The 24070-nt window shown below is 45.9% G+C and overlaps 1 protein-coding gene across 2 annotated transcripts; it reads left to right on the plus strand.

Annotated features, from left to right (window-relative positions):
* Positions 1-1319: 1319 nt before the first annotated feature.
* AAR2 (AAR2 splicing factor) lies at positions 1320-22785 on the plus strand. Of its 2 annotated transcripts, none has more exons than XM_033186308.1 (4): positions 1320-1352; positions 4953-5762; positions 9808-10037; positions 21430-22785. In XM_033186308.1, the coding sequence occupies exons 2-4, from the start codon at positions 5006-5008 to the stop codon at positions 21595-21597; spliced, it is 1155 nt and encodes a 384-aa protein (XP_033042199.1). In that variant the 5' UTR covers positions 1320-1352; positions 4953-5005; the 3' UTR covers positions 21598-22785. The 2 variants fall into 2 exon arrangements, with proteins under 2 accessions (XP_033042199.1, XP_033042200.1); XM_033186309.1 differs by lacking the exon at positions 1320-1352 and adding an exon at positions 1453-1647 and having other exon boundaries at positions 21430-21777.
* Positions 22786-24070: the final 1285 nt, after the last annotated feature.

A 24070-nucleotide genomic window follows, 5' to 3' on the forward strand; every position in this document is an offset into this window, starting at 1 on the left:
AACAAGGTGAAACCTGGTCTCTACTAAAAATACAAAAATTAGCTGGGCATACTGGTGTGTGCCTGTAATCCCAGCTACTAGGGAGGCTGAGGCAGGAGAATAGCTTGAACCTGGGAGACAGAAGTTGCAGTGAGCTGAGATCGTACCACTGCGCTCCAGCCTGGGCAACAAGAGCAAGACTTCATCGCAAAACAAAAACAAAAAAGGCAGTCCAGGCGTGGTGGCTCACCTCTATAATCCTAGCACTTTGGGAGGCTGAGGCAGTGGATCACTTGAGGTCAGGAGTTCGAGACTACCCTGGCCAACATGGTGAAACCTCGTTTCTACTAAAAATAAAATAATTAGCTGGGCATAGTGGCAGGCGCCTGTAATCGGGAGGCTGAGGCAGGAGAATGGCTTGAACCCAGGAGGCAGAGGTTGCAGTGAGCCGAGATTGCGCCATTGCACTCCAGCCTGGGTGACGACGGAGTGAGACTGCATCTCAAAAAAAAAAAAAAAGAAGAAGAAGAAGAAAGAAAGAAAGACCCAAGTTGCCTGCCCTAAAATCACATAAGCCAATTCTTTGCAATAAATCACTTAATATACATCTCCTACTGGCTCTGCATCTTTGGTGGAACCCTGATTAATAGTGCAGGGCTAGACTCACAAACAGAAGTTATTTATTAATACCAAATTATCATCATTATTAATTAAATGCATAATAAATGTACTCAGCTGAGCTTTTGTGCCTGGCTTTGTGCTCGGTTCCAGGGAAACAGTGAGGAATAAGACAGGCAGCTTCCTTCCCTCGCGCGTTGATAGCCTGACTAAGATGTTAGGACTTGGCCTGCAGGAAGGACGCGGGGTCAGAGGGACTGAGGTGGTGACTGCTGCTGCTGCAGCAGCGGACGCTGACGCTGGTTCTCTTTGGGCTGGTGGCTGACTTTCTGAGGCTCTCCCTGAGGGCTGAGTGTGACTAGAAGCTGAGACACTGTGACCCGGATAAGACTGGCTGACAAAGACAGTGACCGAGCGCCTGACTGGCTACTACTGAATAGTAGCCATTGGTACAAGTCTTGGCTATGCTTTAGTGACCATGACTGCTTGAGCCCAAAGTAAGATGGCTGGTGTCTGTGTTTCTGGACGGGGATATAAAATGCAAAGGTTAATGAAAGTTGTTCACAGTTCAGAAGCTAAAACGAGAAACTAAGAATAGCAAAAGGCAACATTGTATCTGGCGGAACCTGCAGGTACGGGCCATTCTTCCTGCGACCCAGGGCTCGGCCGGACCGCTTTCCCCGTAGCTCCAGTCAGACGCCAAAGCGAGAGAACTTCCGGTGCGTTTCCGCGGTACCGGAACGTGGGACGAGGCGGTGAGTGTGGCCTCCTGGCCTTTTTTCCTTTTCTGATTCCTTGTGTATGTGTGGCCGGGCCGCCCCTCTTCTCGGCTCAGAGTCACGGAGTGCCTTGAACTAGGCCCACCTCTCTGGGGCGGCTGGTTCTCTGCCTGTGGGACGCTAGTGTCTCTGGAGACCCTTCCTGAGAAGCCGTCGCCAGGGCTTCCCGGGGAACACGGAGTTACTTCGCGTTTTTCTTAACTCCGGCCTGGGGGCCGGAGACCCTGATTGCACTCGACCTGGCTCTGCCCTACTCTCTGTGTGACTTCCACCAAGGTCTTTCCCCGAATTGAGCTTTTGTTTCTCGTTTATAAAATGGATATCATACTTGTATTAAATAAATACTTACTAAGCGTCGAATCTGTGCTAGGGATACAGCAGGACTCAAGTCTTGTGGCGATGACAGCCCTCAATCAAACATCCAAAACTGCAGTTGTGATCACTGAAACGGAATGGTACAAGGCACCCCAGGCTGTGTCACAGGAGACCTGAGCTAGCCCCAGGTCAAGGAACCTTTACTGAGGAGGTGAATATTGAGCTGAGATTTGACAGAGTGGGGAGGGAAGAGTTTCCTATCTGAAGAGAGCCTCCAATTTCAGTGTCTGAAAGAGGCCATTGTGGCTGGAACAGAGAGCTTGTGGGGGACCATGATGTGAAACAAGCTAAAGGGGTTGCCAGGGGTCAGACTGTGCAGGCTTTGTAGGTAATAGGAAGAATTTTGGTTTTTCAAGAACCAGGTGGGAAACCACTCAGAAACTGACATGGGTGGTGATGTGATTAGATTGGTATTTTGAAAAGGTTACTGTCTTGAATGGAGAATGGATTGAGGAGCAAGCACTCTGAGTGAGAGACGATGGTAGCCTGGATTAGGGAGGTGGTGGAGAGAAGTGGATGGATGTGACTTTAGGTGTTCCAGGACTGTGAGGAACTCACAGAGCTGTGACAGGGGTTGGTAGACGGCAGAGTTCTATGCATATTTAATAAACCTTTTCCTAGCATCTCCTCTGTGCCAGGCCCTGTGCCAGCTGCTGGAGATATAGTGAATAGAATTACAGACTGGTGAATTTAGAATGAAAGAAATGTCATTATCAAGGAGGAGCACACGATGTCACAAGGGAAATTGGCTAATTGATGAGCAGTTATTCTAAATGGATTATCTGTTCATTCAGCAAACATGAAATACTTTCTGAATTCGGGATTACAAATAGGAAGATGATACAAATTATTATTATTATTATTATTATTATTTTGAGATGGAATCTCGCTCTGTCCCCCAGGCTGGAGTGCAGTGATGTGATCTTGGCTCACTGCAACCTCCGCTTCCCAGGTTCAAGCGATTCTTCTGTCTCAGCCTCTCAAGTAGCTGGGACTACAGGCACGCACCACCATGCGCAGCTAATTTTTTTGTATTTTCAGTAGAGACAGGGTTTCACCATATTGGCCAGGCTGGTCTCAAACTCCTGACCTCGTTATCTGTCCACCTCGGCCTCCCAATGTGCTGGGATTGCATGCGTGAGCCACCGTGCCCAGCCCGTTGATATGAATTATTTAGAGCAGTGTCTTTCAAACCTTTATGACTATGACCTACAGTAACAAATACATTTTATGACACAACCAAGTGTACACACAAAGCTCCAGAAAACAGTACTTAGCTTTACTACTCTTGATGTATTGTGATATTTCAAAACTTCTGTTATTTTCTTTCTTTTTTTTTTTTTTTTTTTTTTGAGACGGAGTCTCGCTCTGTGGCCCAGGCTGGAGTGCAGTGGCCAGATCTCAGCTCACTGCAAGCTCCGCCTCCCGGGTTTACACCATTCTCCTGCCTCAGCCTCCCGAGTAGCTGGGACTACAGGCGCCCGCCACCTCGCCCGGCTAGTTTTTTTGTATTTTTTAGTAGAGACGGGGTTTCACTGTATTAGCCAGGATGGTCTCGATCTCCTGACCTCGTGATCCGCCCGTCTCGGCCTCCCAAAGTGCTGGGATTACAGGCTTGAGCCACCGCGCCCGGCCAACTTCTGTTATTTTCATTTAAAAAATAATGCTGGTTGAGACCTTTATATTGATTTCCTAATCCACAAATGGGTTGTGACTTGCAGTTTGGTGAAATACTTGCGGTGGTTCTGAGGTAACGATGATAAAATGTGCTCTTATTTTTGGAAAAGGATTGGTCTTCCTTTCTGCACTGTTTTATTTTGTTTTGTTTCAAGTAAAAGGGTAAACAGGGCTGGGCATGGTGGCTCACACCTGTAATCTCAGCACTTTGGGAGGCCGAGGCGGGCGGATCACTTGAGGTCAGGAGTTCCTGATAAGCCTGGGCAACATGGTGAAACCCTCTCTCTACTAAAAGTACAAAACTTAGCCAGGCATGGTGGTACATACCTGTAGTCTCAGCTACTTGGGAGGCTGAGGCACAGGAATCTCTTGAACCCGGGAGATGGAGGATATAGTGAGGCAAGATCACGCCACTGCACTCCAACCGGGGTGACAAAGCGAGACCCTGTCTCAAAAAAAAAAAAAAAAAAAAAAGTAAACAGAATTAAACAGGCAGCTGGTTTTTCTGTGTGTGAATTTTGGCATCTTGGCTAGATTGGAATTGCCTAGAGGGTAGTGACTGTCTTAATCTGTGATGTTTCTTTGGGGGCCTAGCAAAGATCCTGGCACAATGCAGGCACTCAGTGAGTATTTGTTAAATTAATCAGGTAGGTATCTTTGGACTAGAAGGTTAGATAATGGTTTGTTTACATTTGTTTGTGTTGATACCATGCTTGCCGATATCCCAGAGGCAATGTCTGGAATATTCAGAAGTAGGTAAAATAAGTGTACTAAGCTCTTTCTCTTCTGGCCTGCTTTCTCTTCCTAGGCCAGCTTTACCACCTGAATTCATTCTGGATGAATGGTCCAGAGCCACCGCTGATTGTGGGCTCTTTGGGAAGTTGTTTCACTCTCTGGAGTTTAGGTTTTTTATGAGTGAAAGAAGAGGGGAGATTTGTGGTTGAAACACTCTCTAGAGCTCAAATAAATTTTAGATGCTGAGCCTTCACTTTCTACCATCTGTCCGTTTCTGGGCCTTCCCTGAGGCTTGTGGGAAACTGGATATGTACTTGATTTAATCTTTCCAAATCTTTTGGGATAGTTTTTAGGCAGAATTGTAGTTTTAAATGATTTAGGCATAGTTATAGTTTAGAGTGAGCCATGCAAGCATTTTCCACCCTCACCCTCTCTTGTGAGAAAGAGATCTGAGACGATATTAAGAGTGGATGGTGGACAGAACACTGGCCTGCAGGCAGGGTACCCAGATTCTAATTTGGGTCCTGGTATAACCATGAGCATGTCACTTTTCTTTCACTGGTATCTTGTAGCTGTGAAGTGAGTGTCCTCGCATGTTAAACCAAAACACAAAAATCCTTTCTTTTTAATCCTCATTTTTCTCATCTGTAAACTCAATGCAGGGTTGTCATGAGGATTAAGGGAAATAATTATGTCAGGAGTCTAATTCAATATCTGGCATACAGAATGCTTAGCAAACGAAGCATCTTTCTCCACATTCTGATTAACTCTGATTTCTTTCTTTCTTAGCTGTTCTGGAAGACAAAGAAAAAGGGTTCTTTTGGTCACCTACCACTGGCCCCATGGCTGCCTTGCAGATGGATCCTGAGCTAGCCAAGCGCCTCTTCTTTGAAGGGGCCACTGTTGTCATCCTGAACATGCCCAAGGGAACAGAGTTTGGGATTGACTGTAACTCCTGGGAGGTGGGGCCCAAGTTCCGGGGCGTGAAGATGATCCCTCCAGGCATCCACTTCCTCCACTACAGTTCTGTGGACAAGACTAATCCGAAGGAAGTAGGCCCTCGTATGGGTTTCTTCCTTAGCCTGCACCAGCGGGGGCTGACAGTGCTGCGCTGGAGCACACTCAGGGAAGAGGTAGACCTGTCCCCAGCCCCAGAGTCTGAGGTGGAAGCCATGAGGGCCAACCTCCAGGAGCTGGACCAGTTCCTGGGGCCTTACCCATATGCCACCCTGAAGAAGTGGATCTCACTCACCAACTTCATCAGCGAAGCCGCAGTGGAGAAGCTGCAGCCTGAGAACCGGCAGATCTGTGCCTTCTCCGATGTGCTACCTGTGCTCTCCATGAAGCACACCAAGGACCGCGTGGGGCAGAATCTACCGCGCTGTGGCACTGAGTGCAAGAGCTACCAAGAGGGCCTGGCCCGGCTACCAGAGATGAAGCCCAGAGCCGGGACCGAGATCCGCTTCTCAGAGCTACCCACGCAGATGTTCCCAGCGGGTGCCACCCCAGCAGAGATAACCAAGCACAGCATGGACCTGAGCTATGCCCTGGAGACTATGCTCAACAAGCAGTTCCCCAGCAGCCCCCAGGATGTGCTTGGTGAGAAGGAACAAGGCTCTTTGGGAGTGGGCCAAGGGGAGGATATTAGCAGAGGTGTTTTAGAATAGGGAGTACATCTTGTGTTAGTCCAGCAGAAACTAAACCTGGCTAGGAGGCTGAAGATACAGGTGTATCTTTACCCTTAACCCTGGAGATTGTGATTCGAGAGATCTGGAGTGGGGCTCCAGCAGTTTCTGTCTGTCTGTCTTTCTGTCTAATAAACAAGCATCCTAGGTGAACCTAGTACAGATAATCTTCTGTTTGGGAACCACTGATAGAGCCCAGTCCTACAGAAGGAAAACTTTGGCCCACTGAGTGGCTGAACTGAGACCAGAACCCAGGACTCTTGGTTTCTGGGCCAGACTTTTGCTCACTGTAGCCTCTCACCTGCCTCCTCAGTTTGCTCCTGACCCTCAAGATGTTGGTCTCTCAACTGGCTTAGAACAGGACAGTGATTTTTTTTTTAATCATTACAGTTTTTATTGTTGCCTCCTCTTTTATTACAAAAATGATATTAATCATAGAAGAAAAACACAATTTACTTCAAATCTTCACTACTTAGAAATAACCATTTATACATTTTTGTATATTTATATTCCTTTTTTTTCTGTGTATTTCTGTGTATTTCATTTCAGTGTCTTCTCTGTTTATTTCTATGTACCTCCTCTCAGTCTTTTAAAAATTCAGTATATGGGCCGGGCGCGGTGGCTCAAGCCTGTAATCCCAGCACTTTGGGAGGCCAAGACGGGCGGATCACGAGGTCAGGAGATCGAGACCATCCTGGCTAACACAGTGAAACCCCATCTCTACTAAAAAAAATACAAAAAGCTAGCCGGGCGAGGTGGCGGGTGCCTGTAGTCCCGGCTACTCGGGAGGCTGAGGCAGGAGAATGGCGTGAACCCGGGAGGCGGAGCTTGCAGTGAGCTGAGATCATGCCATTGCACTCCAGCCTGGGCGACAGAGCGAGACTCTGTCTCAAAAAAAAAAAGAAAACTAAAATTCAGTATATGCATCTATGTATATATGAGTTTTTATAAAAACAAGATTGAAGTATATTATTACTTTGTAATCTGCCTTAATATAAACGTTTTTTCATGTCACTAACAGTCACTTTTTTAGTGGCTGTTTCATGTTCCATAGTTATTGGACCAGTTCTCTGTTATGGACCATTGAGATGTTCCCTATTTTCCCTGTTATAAATATCATCAAGTGGCCGGGTGTGGTGACTCACACCTGTAATCCCAGCACTTTGGGAGTCTGAGGCCGAGGGGCATCACCTGAGGTTAGGAGTTCAAGACCAGCCTGGCCAACATGGTGAAACCCCTACTAAAAATACACAATTAACTGCATGGTGTGCACCTGTAGTCCCAGCTACTCTGGAGGCTGAGGCAGGAGACTCACTTGAACCCAGGAGGCGGAGGTTGCAGTGAGCCAAGACCTCGCCATTGCACTCCAGCCTGGGCAACAAGAGCTGTCTCAAAAATATATATACATATATCATCTAGTGAACATTCTCGCGTGCACTTATGCATACATTTAGGGATAGAATTGCTGGGTCAGACTGTGCATGTTGCCAGGAGAAGGTTTTGCATCCTTGCTGGCTGGTAGGAAGCTATTGCCCCTCACCTTTGACAGCATTGGGCATGGCAGTTTAACAAAGGCCTCTTCCAATTGGATAGTTGAAAAATGGCACCTTATTTATATTTCTTAAATACTAGTGACAGCACATATGTGTCACATTTTGAACAGCTAATATATATTTACAAATTTTCCAGGTAATTTGCATATTTTCTTGTTGGAAGTTGAGCGAGAAATCTGAATGTAGAACTTTGTTTTTTTTTTTTTTTTTGAGACAGGGTTTTGCTCTGTCTCCCAGGCTGGAGTACAGTCACGCAATCATGTCTTACTGCCACCTCAACCTCTTGGGCCCAAGCCATCCTCCTGCCTTGGCTTCCCAAAGTGCTGGGATTACTGTGCCTAGACAGGACTTTTTATATCATTGGGTCAGTTGATGATATAATGTGTATTTTAACAAGTACATCTTAATGCATTGGTATTTTCATGTAATAAGTAACTTTTGAAAGTCTGGCTTAAAAATGAATAGAAATCCTGTCTTTCTACCTCTTAAACATTTCAATTCTTCAAAATATATCTTGTGAAAAGGTCTGTTACAGGAATAACTTTGTTGGGCTTTTTTTTTTTTTTTTTTTTTGGAGACAGGGCCTTACTTGGTGACATGGGCTGGAGTGCAGTGGCATGATCACAGCTCACTGCAGCTTCAACCTCCTGGGCTCAAGTGATCCTCCCACCTCAGCCTCCTAAGTAGCTGGGACCACAGGTGTGTGCCACCACGGCCAGCTAATTATTTTTGGTCGAGATAGGGTCTCCCTGTGTTGCCCAAGCTTGTCTCAAACTCCTGAACTCAAGTAATCCTCCTCCATTGACCTCTCAAAGGGCTAGGACTATCCCTGCCACCACACCTGTCCAGGGATAACTTTGAATCTACATCACAGCTCTTTGAAATTATTTTTGATGTAATAATTAAATTTTAGACAAGGTCAGAAATGCACAAATTTAAATAAATGTCCTAAATGCAAAGAATAGGCTAATATTTAGTTTCACAAACCAAGTAAAGCCAGCTGAAGAAGCAAATCATTAACGTATATTACACAAAGAAAATTTGACTGTATTTGAAGATACTGGTCAGAGATCCAAAATATCTCAACCAGGTAGCTATTCACATAAATCAAACTTAGTTCCATATGCTTAGGACAGGGAGCTCGTTTTTTCAGGTCTCTGGAAGTGGCAGAGACCAAACACTGTGCATTTAAATAGGTATTTGGTGTTGAGTGCATCTCTTCTTTTTATGGCCCACATGTACATATACCTCATTAAATTTCCAGCCACCTTTGAAGTAGAGAGAATGCCTGTGATGGGTGGCAGTAATTCTGCGGTAACCAGAGACCTAGGTACTTGCCCAGGGACAGTGGTGTCTGGATCATGAGGTCTCTTTGTTTGAGATGGGCATCTGATAGAAATTGGAAACATAATATTTTTTGAGTGCTACTTTGTGCCAGGTGTTATTCTAAATGCTTTACATGTACTGTATCCATTCATTTAATCTTTGCTGCAACCCTCAAATAAGGAAATCCAGGTCTTAATAGATTGAGTAACTTGCCCAAGGTCACACAGCTGCTAAGTGGCAGAGCTAAGATTTGAATCTAGGCAGTTTGGCTCCAGAGCCCATGCTCTTAGCCACCAAGTTGCTCATAGAGATTAAATCACAGAGCCCTGTGATTAAGCATACAAAAAATAATCTGGCTGGCATGCTGACCTTGGAATAAGTACTCAGGAATTTTTCTTTGGTGGGAGGTTCTAGAACTGTTCCCACCCAATAGAGAATCTGTTTTATCTTTCCATTGCCCACATTGTGAAGCATTGATGTGCGGCCTTGGGCAAGCCCTTGACCTCATCTATAAAATGAGGCAAATACCACCTTCCTGATTGCCTGTGGAGTTGGGCTGAGGGTTACATGGTGTAGTGCAGTATTTCTGTGACCCTGGAACAGACCATCCACATCAGAATCACCTGGGGAACTTGTTAGAGCTACAGATACGAAGGCCCCATCATCTCTCCTCAACCAGAACCTCTGAGGGGGAAGCTTGGGTAGCTTTACTTTTAACAGACTCTCAGTGATTCTGATGGGCAGCCAGGTTTGAGATCCACTTGGCATAATATCCATGAACACATTTTGTAAACTTAAAATGCCAGGCAAATACTGGGAATACCTCTTCTCTTGCAGTCTGACTTTACAGAAATCCAAAGCCACAGGTTGGTTTCCCATGGCTTGAATTCATAGCGGTTCAGCAAACATTTGTTGAGTACCTGTTAGGTGCAAAATCCCATGCCAGGCTCTGCAGGAGTGACAAGGATAAAAGGTAATCTGTTGCTGAGGTCCAGTGGAATTGATGGCCTTGTGAACAGTGATGGAGAGTGTCAGCTGGTTCTCCTCTCCCTCAGAATCACTTCTCTCTGCACCTTTCAGGTGAACTCCAGTTTGCTTTTGTGTGCTTCCTGCTGGGGAATGTATACGAGGCATTTGAGCATTGGAAGCAGCTCCTGAAGCTCCTGTGCCGGTCAGAAGCAGCCATGGTGAAGCACCACACTCTCTACATCAACCTCATCTCCATCCTGTACCACCAGCTTGGTGAGATCCCTGCTGACTTCTTCGTAGACATTGTCTCCCAAGACAACTTCCTCACCAGCACCTTACAGGTGAGCAGTCTTTCTGACTGAGCTGATGCACATGTGGGCCAGAATTGAGGCAACAGTATGTGTTTTGTTTCTTGCTATTCTTCCATGACCCAAAAATGTTTAAATTTCAGTTTCCTAGTCTTGGGATATTTCCTGGTTTTCTCTCTCTTACTCAATTGTAAGTGTCTCTATGCCAGAAATTTTCTCTCCGTACCACCCTCTCCCTATACCTCATCCCCAGAGTGCCTAACAGTGGGATACTTGGATTTGAATTCCTTCCACTGCTTTGGTTTACTCAGCTTAAAACAGCTTTTCTTTCTCCCTGTAGCCATGAATTGCTACAACCCAGTAAAGCAAAGTTTTGAAGTTTTTTATTCCCAGTGAAACATCTGCAGCTCCTTAGATCTCATTTAAGCATTAAAATAACTTTGATTTCCTGTTCAAACAAAATGTGCCAGTTTCTGCAGAGATTCTGTGACCGAAAAAGTGAAATTTGCTTTCAACTTGGCAATTAAATTTTCATTATGAGTGGTAATTAGGAAAGAAGCTTCAAACAACTTACAATCTTCATCCTATGCTATTTTCTCCCTTTGCAAACAGATTAGTTTCCTTTATGTACTTGGGACAGCCTCTGTCACTCACATGGTGTAACTTTCTCAAGAATAGAAGAGGCAGAAGCTGCCAACTATCAGTTTCCATACTTCCCCTCCCATGAGCTTCTTTCTTCTTCCTGTGTGTAGTACCCCCATGAGGCCTGCTCCATATAAGGCAGCTTTTCACCAACCTTCCAGTCCCACTCAGGGTAACAGAAGGGACGAATATTCATTAAATGTTGGGGCTGGGTGTGGTGGTTCATGATTGTAATCCCAACACTTTGGGAGATGAAGGCAGGAGGATCACTTGAGCCCAGGAATTAAAGACCAGCTTGGGCAATATAGTGAGACCCCGTCTCTACAAAAATTTAAAAAATTGGCTAAGTATGGTCATGCACATCTGTAGTCCTAGCTACTTGGGAGGCTGAGACAGGAGGATCACTTAGCCCAGGAGTTTGAGGCTATAGTGAGCAATGATCGTGATCGTGCCACTGCACTCCAGCCTGGGCAACAGAGTGAGACCCTGTTCACTCATTGAATCCCTTTGGAACCCTGTAAGATGGGGATATTATTCCCATTTTACAAATGAGAACACTGAGAACAGTTAAATCATTTACTTGAAGTCATACAGCTGGCAGATGGAGGTCAGGATTTGTACCCAGGCCTGAGTCTTGGTTTCCTGCCTGTGCTTATGCCCTTGTGTAGTGAATACAGTGAATCCCCCAGAAAGGATTCTTGATTGACATCAGTGAAGACTTCATCGAGGTCCTGTTTCTCAGAGGTACAGAACGCTTTTCTAAAGCCAACCTACTGTTGGACGAGTCCCTATGAGCAAGCATCTGACTTAAAGCTGGCAGTTGAAGGACATGTGTAAACCATGGCAATGAGTCAGTCAAGTGCATGGTTTAAGCCCGGTCTGTTCCACTCAGAAGAGCTGTAAAACTGTCCTTTTACTGGTTCTTCATGTAACAGAGAAATTAAACCCCTTTGTCCTTCCTCTGTGGGGAAAATTTTCCCCAAAGGTACTGGTTATGGGTTGTGAGGCAGTGTGAGGAGGCATTAGCCTGCTAACTTGCCTCTGGCAGTGGCTGCTTCCCTCCTGATGCATATTGATGCTGTCGCACAAACACAGGAGGGCCATGGTGTCGCTGGCTGTCGGGACCATTGTTAGCACAACCAACAGCTGAGCTCTATAATTGCCAGGCTTTGTTGCCAGCAATGATTTACAAAACAGAAAGTGCCCAGCTCGATTGCTGGATGCCCAGGTGGGTTGTGCAAAGCTGATGGTTGGAAACATTCAGTCTTTGGACTTTTCACCAAGAAAATTCGACGTCATTATTTGGAAAAATCCAGGGCTTGTCCCAAAAAAAAAAAAAGTCTGAGCATTCTTCATATATAACATTCTACTGAAAAGTGTTGAGGAATATATATATATATATATATGAGTTAGCCAGGGTTCCTGCCCTCAAGGGATTTGTTCATTGATTTAGCAGGTAATTGCTGAGCATCTGCTGTATAGAAGACTCTGTTCTAGAACTGGGAATATAGCTGTGAGCAAAACAGAGTCACTGTCTTGACTCTTGTATTTTGAGGGAGTTAACTAACTAAGTAACTCCAGATAGCAGTAAGTGTTTTAGAAGGCAGTCCTGCCCTAGTACCATTTCCCTAGCCCTGGCCTTTTGGTCTTACCTAGACTGCGTGAGAGTTTACCAGCCTCCATGCTTACCCATTACCCCATCTCTCTCCCACGCTGCCACTTGAGGTGCTGCTCCATAATGCAGCTGTGATCCTGCTTCTCTCTGGCTCCTCATTGCCTAGAAAATTAAAAGCCCAAACATTGTTCGCAAAGGCCATTCTGATCTGGCTTCTTTTTTTTTTTTTTTTTTTTTTTTGAGACGGAGTCTCTCTCTGTCACCCGGGCTGGAGTGCAGTGGCCGGAGCTCGGCTCACTGCAACCTCCGCCTCCCGGGTTTACGCCATTCTCCTGCCTCAGCCTCCGGAGCAGCTGGGACTACAGGCGCCCGCCACCACGCCCGGCTAATTTTTTGTATTTTTAGTAGAGACGGGGTTTCACCGTGTTAGCCAGGATGGTCTCAATCTCCTGCCCTCGTGATCCGCCCGCCTCGGCCTCCCAAAGTGCTGGGATTACAGGCTTGAGCCACCGCGCCCGGCCTGATCTGGCTTCTTATCCTGTTCTCCAGCTTCTCCTCCTTCTCTCTGTTTTCCCCCATCAACTCCAGCGACAGTGGTCTCTTTGCAGGTTCCCAGATAGGCTATGCTGTTTCATGCTTTTTAAAAAAAAAAAAAGTCATAAAAAACATGGCCGTTCCGTGGTGGTTCATGCCTGTAATCTCAGCACTTTGGCAGGCAGAGGCTGGAGGATCACTTGAGGTCAGGAGTTCGAGACCAGCCTGGCCAACATGGTGAAACCCCGTCTCTACTAAAAATACAAAAATTAGCCGGGCATGGTGGCGGGTGCCTCTAGTCCCAACTACTCAGGAGGCTGAGGCAGGAGAATCTTTTGAACTGGGGAAGCAGAGGTTGTGGTAACCGAGATTGTGCCACTACACTCCAGCCTGGGCAAAAAGAGTGAGACTCCATCTCAAAAAAATAAATAATAAAAATGAAATTGTGGTAAAAAACACAATTTAGCATGAGATATGCCCTCTTAACAGATTTTCAGTGTTCAGTACAGTATTGTTAACTATAAGCATCATGCCATCCAGCAGATCTCTAGAACTTCTTCATCCTACATAACTGAAACTTTATACCCATGTTTCATACCTTCTTGCCCGAACCTGATTTTCCCTCTCCCTGGTACATATTTGCTCATTCTACAACATGCCCTCCAGGCGTCCCTCCTCTCTCTCTCTCAATCTCTCTCTCAATCTCTCTCTCAATCTCTCTCTCAATCTCTCTCTCTCTCTCTCTCTCCTCTCTCTCTCTCTCTCTCTCTCTCTCTCTCTCTCTCTCTCTCTCTCTCTCTCTCTCTCTCTCCCCTTTCCCTACTCTTAGCCTACTTTGTACTTGTCACTATCATATTGCATGAGATTAATATATTGTCTGCCTGACTCCCACACTGAGTCATGGGCTCCTTTTACATGAGGCCTATTTTTTGTTCATCTGGTTATCTTCTTTTTTTTTTTTTTTTTTTTTTTGAGACATAGTCTTGGTCTGTCGCCCAGGCTGGAGTACAATTGTGTGATCTTGGCTCACTGTAACCTCTGCCTCCCGGGTTCAAGTGATTCTCTGGCCTCAGCCTCCCAAGTAGCTGGGATTACAGGTGCACACCACCACACCCAGCTATTTTTTGTGTGTATTTTTAGTAGAGACAAGGTTTTGCCATGTTGGCCAGGCTGGTGTTAAACTCCTGACCTCAGGTGATCCACCCAGCTCATATCTGGTTATCATCAATATGTTGTCAAGGCCTAACATTTATTTCTTTTTTTTTTTTTTTTTGAGACGGAGTCTCGCTCTGTCGCACGGGCTGGAGTGCAGTGGCTGGATCTCAGCTCACTGCAAGCTCCGCCTCCCGGGTTTACGCCATTCTCCTGCCTCAGCTTCCGAGTAGCTGGGACTACAGGCGCCCGCCACCTTGCCCGGCTAGTTTTTTGTATTTTTTAGTAGAGATGGGGTTTCACCGTGTTGGCCAGGATGGTCTCGATCTCCTGACCTCGTGATCCGCCCGCCTCGGCCTCCCAAAGTGCTGGGATTACAGGCGTGAGCCACCGCGCCCGGCCTAACATTTATTTCATTTCGTGTTATTGGGTGTTTTTAGGTGGATAGAGTTCATAATTATTTTGGCAATGTAAATATCATAGGCATAAACAGTGGAGTCTGATCAAAGGGCATTAGGAGCACCAAAGAGGGACTGGTTAATTCTGACTGGGGTTGAGATTTGACAGGATAAAGGACTAGGAATGGTTTTATGCAAGGGTGGAAGTGGGGGCATTTGACCATGCACTTGAGGGATGGCTGAGATTTCAAAAGGCACAATATGGAGAAGTATATTATAAAACTTTTTTTCTGTTTTAAGTGGAGAGTCACGTTGATGCTATGTTGGCAGTGAGAGTCCAGTTCTCCACACAGAGGCATTCACTCAGGGCATTTGTGACTGAATGAATCGGCCCATAAAAGGCTTCCTCAGCCAGCCGCCTACCCTCCCAGGTAGTCAAGTAAGTGGAACTGGCTTTCTTACTTAGGAGCTTAAATGGCTACTACCCATGGAGAGGGATTGGTGTTTGTGTGCGTGAGCACTTAAAAACAGCCACATTAGCATGGATAAAATCAGCCACGTAATGGAATGCTCTTAGCCATTAATTTTTTTTCGACTTTCTCATGTGAGGCCTTTTTGAGTAGAAGCCACTGGTTTTTACAAATCCCTTGGATTTCACTTGAATAAAAGTGATTTGTTTTACAAAAATAGATACAGTTTTTTCTTTTATTTAAAGCAACGTAAGTCATCATAATTCATTTAAAACCAATGAAAGGATAATCTGAATTTAATGATATGTTAGAAAGTGAGTTATGTACAAAATAAGGATTTTTATTGTTGATTGTGTAGTATTTAGGCATATAGTCATCTAACCTGTTTTTAAAAATACTTCTAGTTACAATAGGCCATATATGCTTTCCAACTTCCTTTTTTGCTAGTATTCTAAATATGCGTTCATCTTTAACTTGAGGGAAAACACCAACTCGACAATGAGGTCTGTGGTATTTTTATCACGATGCCCACTATGATAAATGTGCCTGCCTACTCCTACACTCTTGCCGTTAGCTATCTCTTTTGCGTGCTTAGTCTCACTGAGCCCTCACAACACTGCTAGAGGCTAGGTCTGTAATCCCATTGTACAGATGAGGAAGCAGGCTCAGGGAGGTCACATAATTTGCTCAAAATCCACAGAGCTAATGGAAGGCAAGGCTGAGCTTTACATTCTGCAGCCTGTGGTGGGCTTCCGTATATGATTAGAGCCCCAGATGAAACATCCCAGATTTTTCAAACTGACCTCAGGTGATCTCATTCGCGCTGCTTTTCACCTTCCTGGTCATCATTGTGAAACAATAGTCTTGGTTTTAATACCACTTTCTTCTGCTGCAAGTAGAAACAAAATCTTCTACCTATTGCTAGTTTCATTCTAAGTTGAATAATTATTTGGGAATTGAAAAATTTAGGAAATGTCATCTTTTTGGTCTAGCTAAAAAAATAGGATAAGATAGTGACATAGCTACCTACCTTGGTATTTTGAATTTCTCGAGGTGACCTAACTGAACTCAATTTATTTAACTTAGGTTTAAGAGAAGCTTTCACATGTATGACTAAAGTAATTTAGAATTTCATAATACACAGATTAAATGATTAAAGTGTTCATGCTTTATTTTATATTTGAAGAAAAACACCCAGTAGATGTGCTTTTTGTTTTAGATCAATGCGTTTGTTTGCAAAATATTATCCTATTTCAAAAGTATTTTTTAAATATTTAGTATTAATCTGCTGAGATTAAGGTGATTTATGTCCCAGTGATGTTAAAAAGTGTTGATTTGATTTTGTTTTAGTGAATAAAATAACTAGATCACTGTTAAGTTTCCTGAAGAAGGCATAAAATTAATCTGAAAGTAAAAGAATCGTTATTTCTTGGAAACTAAGTAGTATTTAAACATGTTCATTTCTGAATTGTGAGGAGTTTTTACAAATACCAAGTTTGTGAAAATGTGGTCAAAAATAGATGAGGGGATGCCAGGGGTTAGTGGTGAGGGAAGGGTTTGACTGCTAAGGGGCAGCATGAGGGAGCTGTTTGGAATGATGGGATGGTTCCATGTCCTGATTGGGGAGGTGGTTACACAATTTATATGCACCTTCAAACTCAGAACTGGATATCAAAAGCAAACACTGTGAACATATATCATATGGTGGTTGCATGGGGGTATATATATATTTGTCCAGAAGAACTGAGCATTTAAAATTGATGAATTTACTAACCTGGGCAACACAGTGAGAACCTGTCTCTATAAAAAATTAAAAAAAAAAAAAAAATCCAGGCGTGGTGGCTCATGCCTTTTTTTTTTTTTTTTTTTTGAGACAGAGTCTCGCTCTGTCGCCCAGGCTGGAGTGCAGTGGCCGGATCTCAGCTCACTGCAAGCTCCACTTCCCAGGTTTTCGCCATTCTCCTGCCTCAGCCTCCCGAGTAGCCGGGACTACAGGCGCCTGCCACCTCGCCCGGCTAGTTTTTTGCATTTTTTAGTAGAGACGGGGTTTCACCGGGTTAGCCAGGATGGTCTTGATCTCCTGACCTCGTGATCCTCCCGTCTCGGCCTCCCAAAGTACCGCTCCCGGCAGCTCATGCCTTTAATCCCAGCACTTTGGGAAGACAAGGTGAAAGGATCACTTGAGCCCAGGTGTTCCAGACCAGCCTGGACAACATGGCGAAACCCTGTCTCTACAGAAAATACAAAATTAGCTAGGCATGGTGGCATGCATCTATAGTCTCAACTAGTGAAGAGGCCGAGGTGGGTGGATCACTTGAGCACAGAGGTCAAGGCTGCATTGAGCTGTGATCATATCACTGTGCTCTAGCCTGGGTGACCCTGTCTCAAAAAAAAAAAAAAAATTATCTAGGTGTTGGTGGCATACCTGTAGTCCTAGCTGCTTGGGATGCTGAGCCCAGGAGTTCGAGGCTGCAGAGAGATATGATCACGCCACTGCACTTCAGCCTGGGTGACACAGCAAGACTCCGTCTCAAAAAAAAAACAAAAATAAAAATAAAAAATAATAATAAATAAATAAAATAAAATGAATAAAATTAATTGTGTGTAAGTTATACCACAATAAGGTTGATTTTTTGTTTATTTTTTTTAAAGTCAATCCAGACTATGCCCTGTGTCCTGGAGGTTGCAGAGGGGACAGTTCCAGAAGCACCTTGGTTCCCCACAAGGCAGTGCTAAAACTGAATATTAGGGATGGATTAAGCCTCTGTCAAGACAAAAGGTCTGGGTAGGGGAAGGATGAAGCAGAGATGCCTCTGCTTTGACAGGACTTTGCTCAGCATTCGTCACTGCGTGTTGCAGCACGCCTAGTGTCTTACCTCTATGGCGGGAATAGTCAGTTCCTGGGCTACCTCCCAGGCTGTGGTAAAGATCAAGTTGGTGAGTTCTTTAAAAAGGACGAAGCACTTTTCAAATTAGAAACCTTATTTGTTAGACTGAAGGTGTCTGTTTTACCTGCCTCTAGTGGAATTTATTCCCAGGCAGTGTTTGAGAGGTGCTTCAGGAGGATGGGTGATGAGCGTGAGCCCAGCTTGTTCCAGCCTGTCACTGCTGGCCATTGCCAAGTGCAGGGCAGTTCCTGGGTCTCATTAGGTCATTTGGGGAGTACCCTTTGGGCTCTAACTCTATACCTGGCCCTGGGCAATATGCTTTGTGAGACACATCGATAATTAGGACGCAGTCCCCACTTTTAGAGGGTGCAAATCACTGTGATACAAGCACAGTGTGAGGAATGCCATGAGGGAGGCTTGGGTACAGTGCTGGGGAACAGGGGTCCGAGCAGTTCATGTCACAAGGAGGTGGCTTGAGAGCCATGGCGTTCAGGGGCCTGGTAAAGAAGCTGCCTCCTCCCCAAGATGAGCCTTTCATTCTCCCCGGCATCACCACATCGTTATTGAACAGCTGTTTGGTGTTAGGCACTGTACAAAAGTGAACCAAAAATTGAACCTGTGGTTGTCTTCATTCTTCTGTTCACGAAACATCTAATGGGTTCTTTTTGTGTGTCGGGCGCTGTGCTGAGAGTGGAGCACAGTGTGAAAGAGCCGCTGCTATGAGGTTGCTCCTTGTCTGGTGGGCGAGATCAACAGCAAATGGCCTGTTACCTTACTGAGACTGATCAAGGTAGCCCTGGGGCTGAGGGAGCGCAGAGGAGCACCCGCTCCATCCTTGGTCTGGAAGACATCCTAAAGGAGGTGATGTCTGAGCCGAGCCTGAGTCTTTAGGAGAAATTCGTAGGTGAAGGAGGAGAAAGCAGGAGGTGGAAGGGTGTTAAGAGCAGAGGGAAAAGCGTGTGTGCAGAGAGGCACAGAGGAAGCAGTGGCACATGTTTGGGCGGCTGCTCAGTGGCTGAAGAGCAGGGACTGTGGAAAGTCATCCAATTCCCATGTAAGAAAGGGAAACTGGAAGAGACTTGGTAATTCAGCCCAGCAGGCTCCCCACAACCTCTGGGGATGGCGTCATGGGTGTGCAGGGCCTCCAGAGCTAAAACTGTTTGAGAGAAGGCTTCTGTGCTGTCCATACCAGGCCCCTCCCCAGAGTTCAGCCTTGCTCCAGGCAGGCTCCACTAGCTGCCTACAGACAGGCCGACCCCTGGCTTCCCCATGGCCCTCGCCACCAAGATCACACAGCCCCTCTAATTAGTTATTGATCTGGCATTTTGTTGTGGCTGTGCTTCCCACTCCTACGTATAGTCGATTCCCAAGTTAATGAAGCTGGATTCTGTACCGTCCCCCTTCCCCCGCATCACTTCTCCCTGGGCTCACACTGCTGCTACTCCAACGGAATGGCTCCAGACAAAGACCACTGAAAACGAGCCGCACTCCTGCTAACAGGAAGATGGCACAGAAGCGGGTGGGAGGAATATTGCCTCTGGAATCAGCTGCAGAATACGCCTGTTGCCTTTGTTGGGTCAGGTCTCCTGGGGCCCAGCATCTTTCCATGGTGGCCTGAAAGCCAACTGTGGCATGAGGGTGATGTCGATCAAAGAGCTTCTTCCACCGTCACACCCCTGTGTCTCTGGGTGGGCCTGTAGGGTAGCAGATGGTAGTCTGGGAAAAAACACTTCTTCCTTTCTGGGTAATTTGTATTCAGTCATTTAACTCCTCTCAGCTTCCATTTCCTTAAAATAGGCATTCTTTTGTATCTTCCCAGGGTGTTGGGAGGATCCAGTTGGATGCTCTGTGAAACTTCTTTGGAAACAGTATAAGAAGGAATCATGGGTTTGCTGTTACTCTTAGGAAGGGACTGGGATCCCGGACAATCTGGAATGGGGTTTCAGAAGATACACAATGGCCAATGTGCACGTGAAAACATACTCAATATCCACTGATCATTAGGGAAATGCAAATCAAAACTACAGTAAGATACTACCTCCCACCTATTAGAATGGCTATGATTTAAACACACAGAAAATAACAGGCGTTGGCCAGGATGTGGAGAAATGAGAACATTTGTGCATTGCTGGTGGGAATATCAAATGGTGCGGCCCCTGTGAAAACCAGCGTGGCAGCTCATCACAGTTTAAACAGGGAGTTCCCATCTGACCCAACAGCTCCACTCCTGGGTTTCTGTGCAAAAGAACTGAAAGCAGAGACCCTAAGAGATATGTGTACACCCATGTTCATAGCAGCATTATTCACAATAGCCAGAAGGTAAAAACAACACAAATGGACATTGACAGATGAATAGACAAACCAAATGTGGTATCTGCATACAACAGAATGTTATTCAGCCTTCAAAAGAAAGGAAATTCTGACACATGCTGCATCATTAATGAACCTTGAAGGATATTATGCTAAGTGAAATGAGCCAGTTGCAGAAGGACAAATGCTGTATGATTCCACTTAGATGAGGTGCCTACAGATTCATAGAGACGGAAAGTAGAATGTGGGTTGCCAGGGCCTGGTGGGAGGAGGGAAGGGGGATAGGGTAGTCGAATTCATAGAGATGGAAAGTAGGATGTGGGTTGCCAGGGCCTGGAGGGAGGAGGGAGGGGGAGTTGCTGTTCAATGGCTGCAGAGTTTTGGTTGGAGATGATGGGGTCATTCTGGAGATGGATGGTGGCGATGGTTGTACAGCAGTGTTAATGTACTTAATGCTACTCAACTGTACACTTAAAATGGCTAAAAGTAAATATGTATATTTTGCCACAATTTAAAAAAATATTTTAAAATGGTTGAAATGGTAGATCTTATGTACAGATGCTCCTCAGCTTCCCATGGGGTTATGTCTTAATAAACTGTAAAGTCAGATATACTGTAAGTCAAAAATGCATTGATTACACCTAATGTCCCTAACATTGCAGCTCAGCCTCGCCCACCTCAAACGTGCTCAGAACACTAACACTAGCCTACAGTTGTGCAAAACCATTTAACACAAAGCCTATTTTATAATGAAGTGTTGAATATCTCGTGTAATTTCTTTAATACTGTACTGAAAGAAACAATTCAGAGTGTGGCTTCTTCTGAATGTGTATCACTTTGCATCATCATAAAGTCGAAGTGTCGTAAATTGAACCATCGTTAAGTCAGGGTCCATCTGTATATTTTACCACAATAAAAAAAAAATCAAAGACAGCTTTTAAGGGGGATAGAAACCTCAAACTGGCAGCCTGTGGCCCATTTAGAAGATTAGAGCAGCAATTCAGTCTTATTGGCTTGGGGCCTAGGACTTTATGGGGTCCAGGGGCTTATAAGCACCCCCAAGCCTTTCTTAGGACCTTAGTACCGACTGGTGTAGCCACTACCTGTTCCTCTGGGATACTGCCCAGGTGTCCAGTAGAACCCCCCAGGGGGTGGGGCCAGGGTAATGGCCCCAGCCTTAACAGTGGGGCATCTCTGCCCAGATAGTAATTTTCCATTCTAGTCCTGCCCTAGCATCTCAGCTGGGTTTGGACCTTCTTTCTTGGTTTGGGGGGAGCACAGCAGGTGTCCTGGGCCTATGCCAGCAGCAGCTGATCTACCCGCCCCAGAGAGCCGAACACCATGAGGAAATTTCCACAGCTTTCTCGTGCTCGCCCCCCGTCTTCTCAGGAGTGACTTATCCTCTGTTCTCTGTAGGTTTTCTTTTCCTCTGCCTGCAGCATTGCCGTGGATGCCACCCTGAGGAAGAAAGCTGAAAAGTTCCAAGCTCACCTGACCAAGAAGTTCCGGTGGGACTTTGCTGCAGAACCTGAGGACTGTGCCCCTGTGGTGGTGGAGCTCCCTGAGGGCACCGAGATGGGCTAACTCGGGCAGCGCTCTCAGCTGCGGGGGGCCCCTTGCCACAGGGCTGCAGTCCTGGCCTCTCCATTTACTTCTTCCTATCCTGGGACCTGCCAGGGCAGCAATCTCTCCAGATCCCGCAAAGATGGAGCTAGAATTCCCTTTTTCACTGATAAATATGTTTCTTCATTGCCAAAGAGGCTGTACCCATCCTGAAGGCACATTTGTGGGTTCCCCATCAGCTGGGCCTTGGTGCTAACCTGGCTGAATTTCACACAGGCTCTTACAGAAGCTCCTAGGGGAGACCTGCCTACCCGGCAACCAGATTCCCTCTGAGTGAGAAGGAATTGAACCAGAAGTCCTAGAAAGAACTGATTGCTTGTTCCATAGTAGCTTAGAAAACAAGAAACCCTGGATTGCCCAGGGGGTCTGAGAGGTCGGTTGGTGACTTTTTTTGCAGTTAAATGGAGGGTGATGGGGAGATGAGCCTGCCTCTTGCTGAATGGGAGCAGAGGACTTGGGCCTGCGGCTTCTTGGAAGCCCTTGATTGGGAAGAGAGTGTCAAGGGAGGCAGCTGGATTCAATCTGGCAGGTGGTCAGCTTCAGCTTTCTCCATCAAAATCCCATTCTCATGTCCAGAGGCCCAGTGGGTCATCTCCCAAGGTGGGTGTAGCCCCTGGCCTCAGGGGCCTTGCTGGTGCTGTTACCTCCCACCTGCTCCATTCCGAGGCCTCACCCAGAAGTGGGACCCTCCCCTTCCTCACCAGAGCCACCATGACTGTTTCTCATGACCTGGAGCGTCAACAACAACCAGAAAGGTTTCTGCCCAGGGCAGGCTTCTTAAGGCCCTTATGAAGTTTTGTGCCTTCCAAGTGCTGAAGAAGACCTGGTCAGCCTAAATCTTCCCAGTCCTGCTGTGGAGCTGTCAGTCACTGGAATAATAAGCTCCTGGTTCCTTGGCAGTCCTGGGGGCACGCCTTTCGTGCTGTGTGGCAGGGTTCCTCTCTAGACAAGTACACAGGCCCTGCCACCCTGACATCAAACTGTTGTACTATGATCACAGTCCCTGTGCCATCCTTTTCCAAGGCTGGGGCTCACACCAGGTTTTTGAATGAGAATCCCTGCTGGTTAAGACTTTTGCTTCCACTTGTTTCCTTGGAGATGTTTTTCCAAGAGCATAATGTACATTAAAGTCTTCGAGTTGAGACAGAATCCCCTTGTGTGTGTGTCTCTTGCAGTTAATCTGCCTGATCTCCAGAGCAGCCAGGCTACTGTCCATAGACACACACCTCCCTCCAGTGTCTGGGAGACCTGCCCAACCTCTGTGGAGTCTGGAAGAGGCAGGCAGCCAGTGTTCCTCCTGTTCCTCTGAGGCCCCTCAGACAGGCACACAAGGAAGAAGGGATGAGGCCCCATGTCTCAATAATAACCCAAGATTCACCTCATGTGAATTGGCTCCTCTTTTTCTCCCAAAGCCCACTCATCAGAACTACCTGGGGAGCTTGTGAAAACTATCTTTAAAGGAGTGAAGTCCTGATACATGCTACAACATGGATGAACCTTGAGAACGTGCTAAGTCAAAGACAAGGACCACCTATTACATGATTTCATTCACGTGGCATGTCCACTATAGGCAAATCCACAGAGAGAGAGAGTCAATTAGTGGTTACCAGAGAATAAGAGACTGGAATGGGAGTGACTGCTGATGAGTCTGGGATTTCTTTTTGATGTGATGAAGATATTCTAGAATCAGATGGTGGTGATGGTTGTACAACCTTATGAATTTACTAAAAACCACTGGAAGTAAGCACTTGAAAATGATTAATTTTATGGTATGTAAATTACATCTCAATAATTTCTGAAAAGGGAGATTCCCAAGTCCCATCCTGCAGAGTTTCTGAGGCAGCAAATCCGGATGGGGCCTGAGTTCTGAGGCACACTCTTGTTTTGTTTTGTTTTGTTTTTTTGAGACGGAGTCTTGCTCTGTCACCCAGGCTGGAATGCAGTGGTGCGATGTTGGCTCATTGCAAACTCTGCCTCCTGGGTTCACGCCGTTCTCCTGCCTCAGCCTCCCGAGTAGCTGGGACTACAGGCGCCCACCACCACGCCCGACTGATTTTTTGTATTTTTAGTAGAGACGGGGTTTCACCGTGTTAGCCAGGATGGTCTCAATCTCCTGACCTCGGAGGCACACTCAGTTTTAAGTAACATTACCTGTAAGTGACAGCATTGCTATTAGTACCTGGAGCTCCCCTGGGACAGAATCTGTCTCCCATCAGGGCAATACCTGAAAGTTGGATCATGTAACCTTGTTCCCCAAGCATTCAGTCAGTATTCCTGTGTTTACACAGATGCACACCCCCTACACACACACACACACAACAGGTTAAACAAAACTAGCTACTATTTACCAAGGGCTCTGTTCTGTTACTTCACTGAAATCCTCAGCAATATGTGGTAAGTACTCCAATTATCCCCATTTTTTATTTTTTAAATT

Source organism: Trachypithecus francoisi, unplaced genomic scaffold (assembly GCF_009764315.1).
Source record: "Trachypithecus francoisi isolate TF-2019V2 unplaced genomic scaffold, Tfra_2.0 Lachesis_group21, whole genome shotgun sequence".
Taxonomy (NCBI): domain Eukaryota; kingdom Metazoa; phylum Chordata; class Mammalia; order Primates; family Cercopithecidae; genus Trachypithecus; species Trachypithecus francoisi.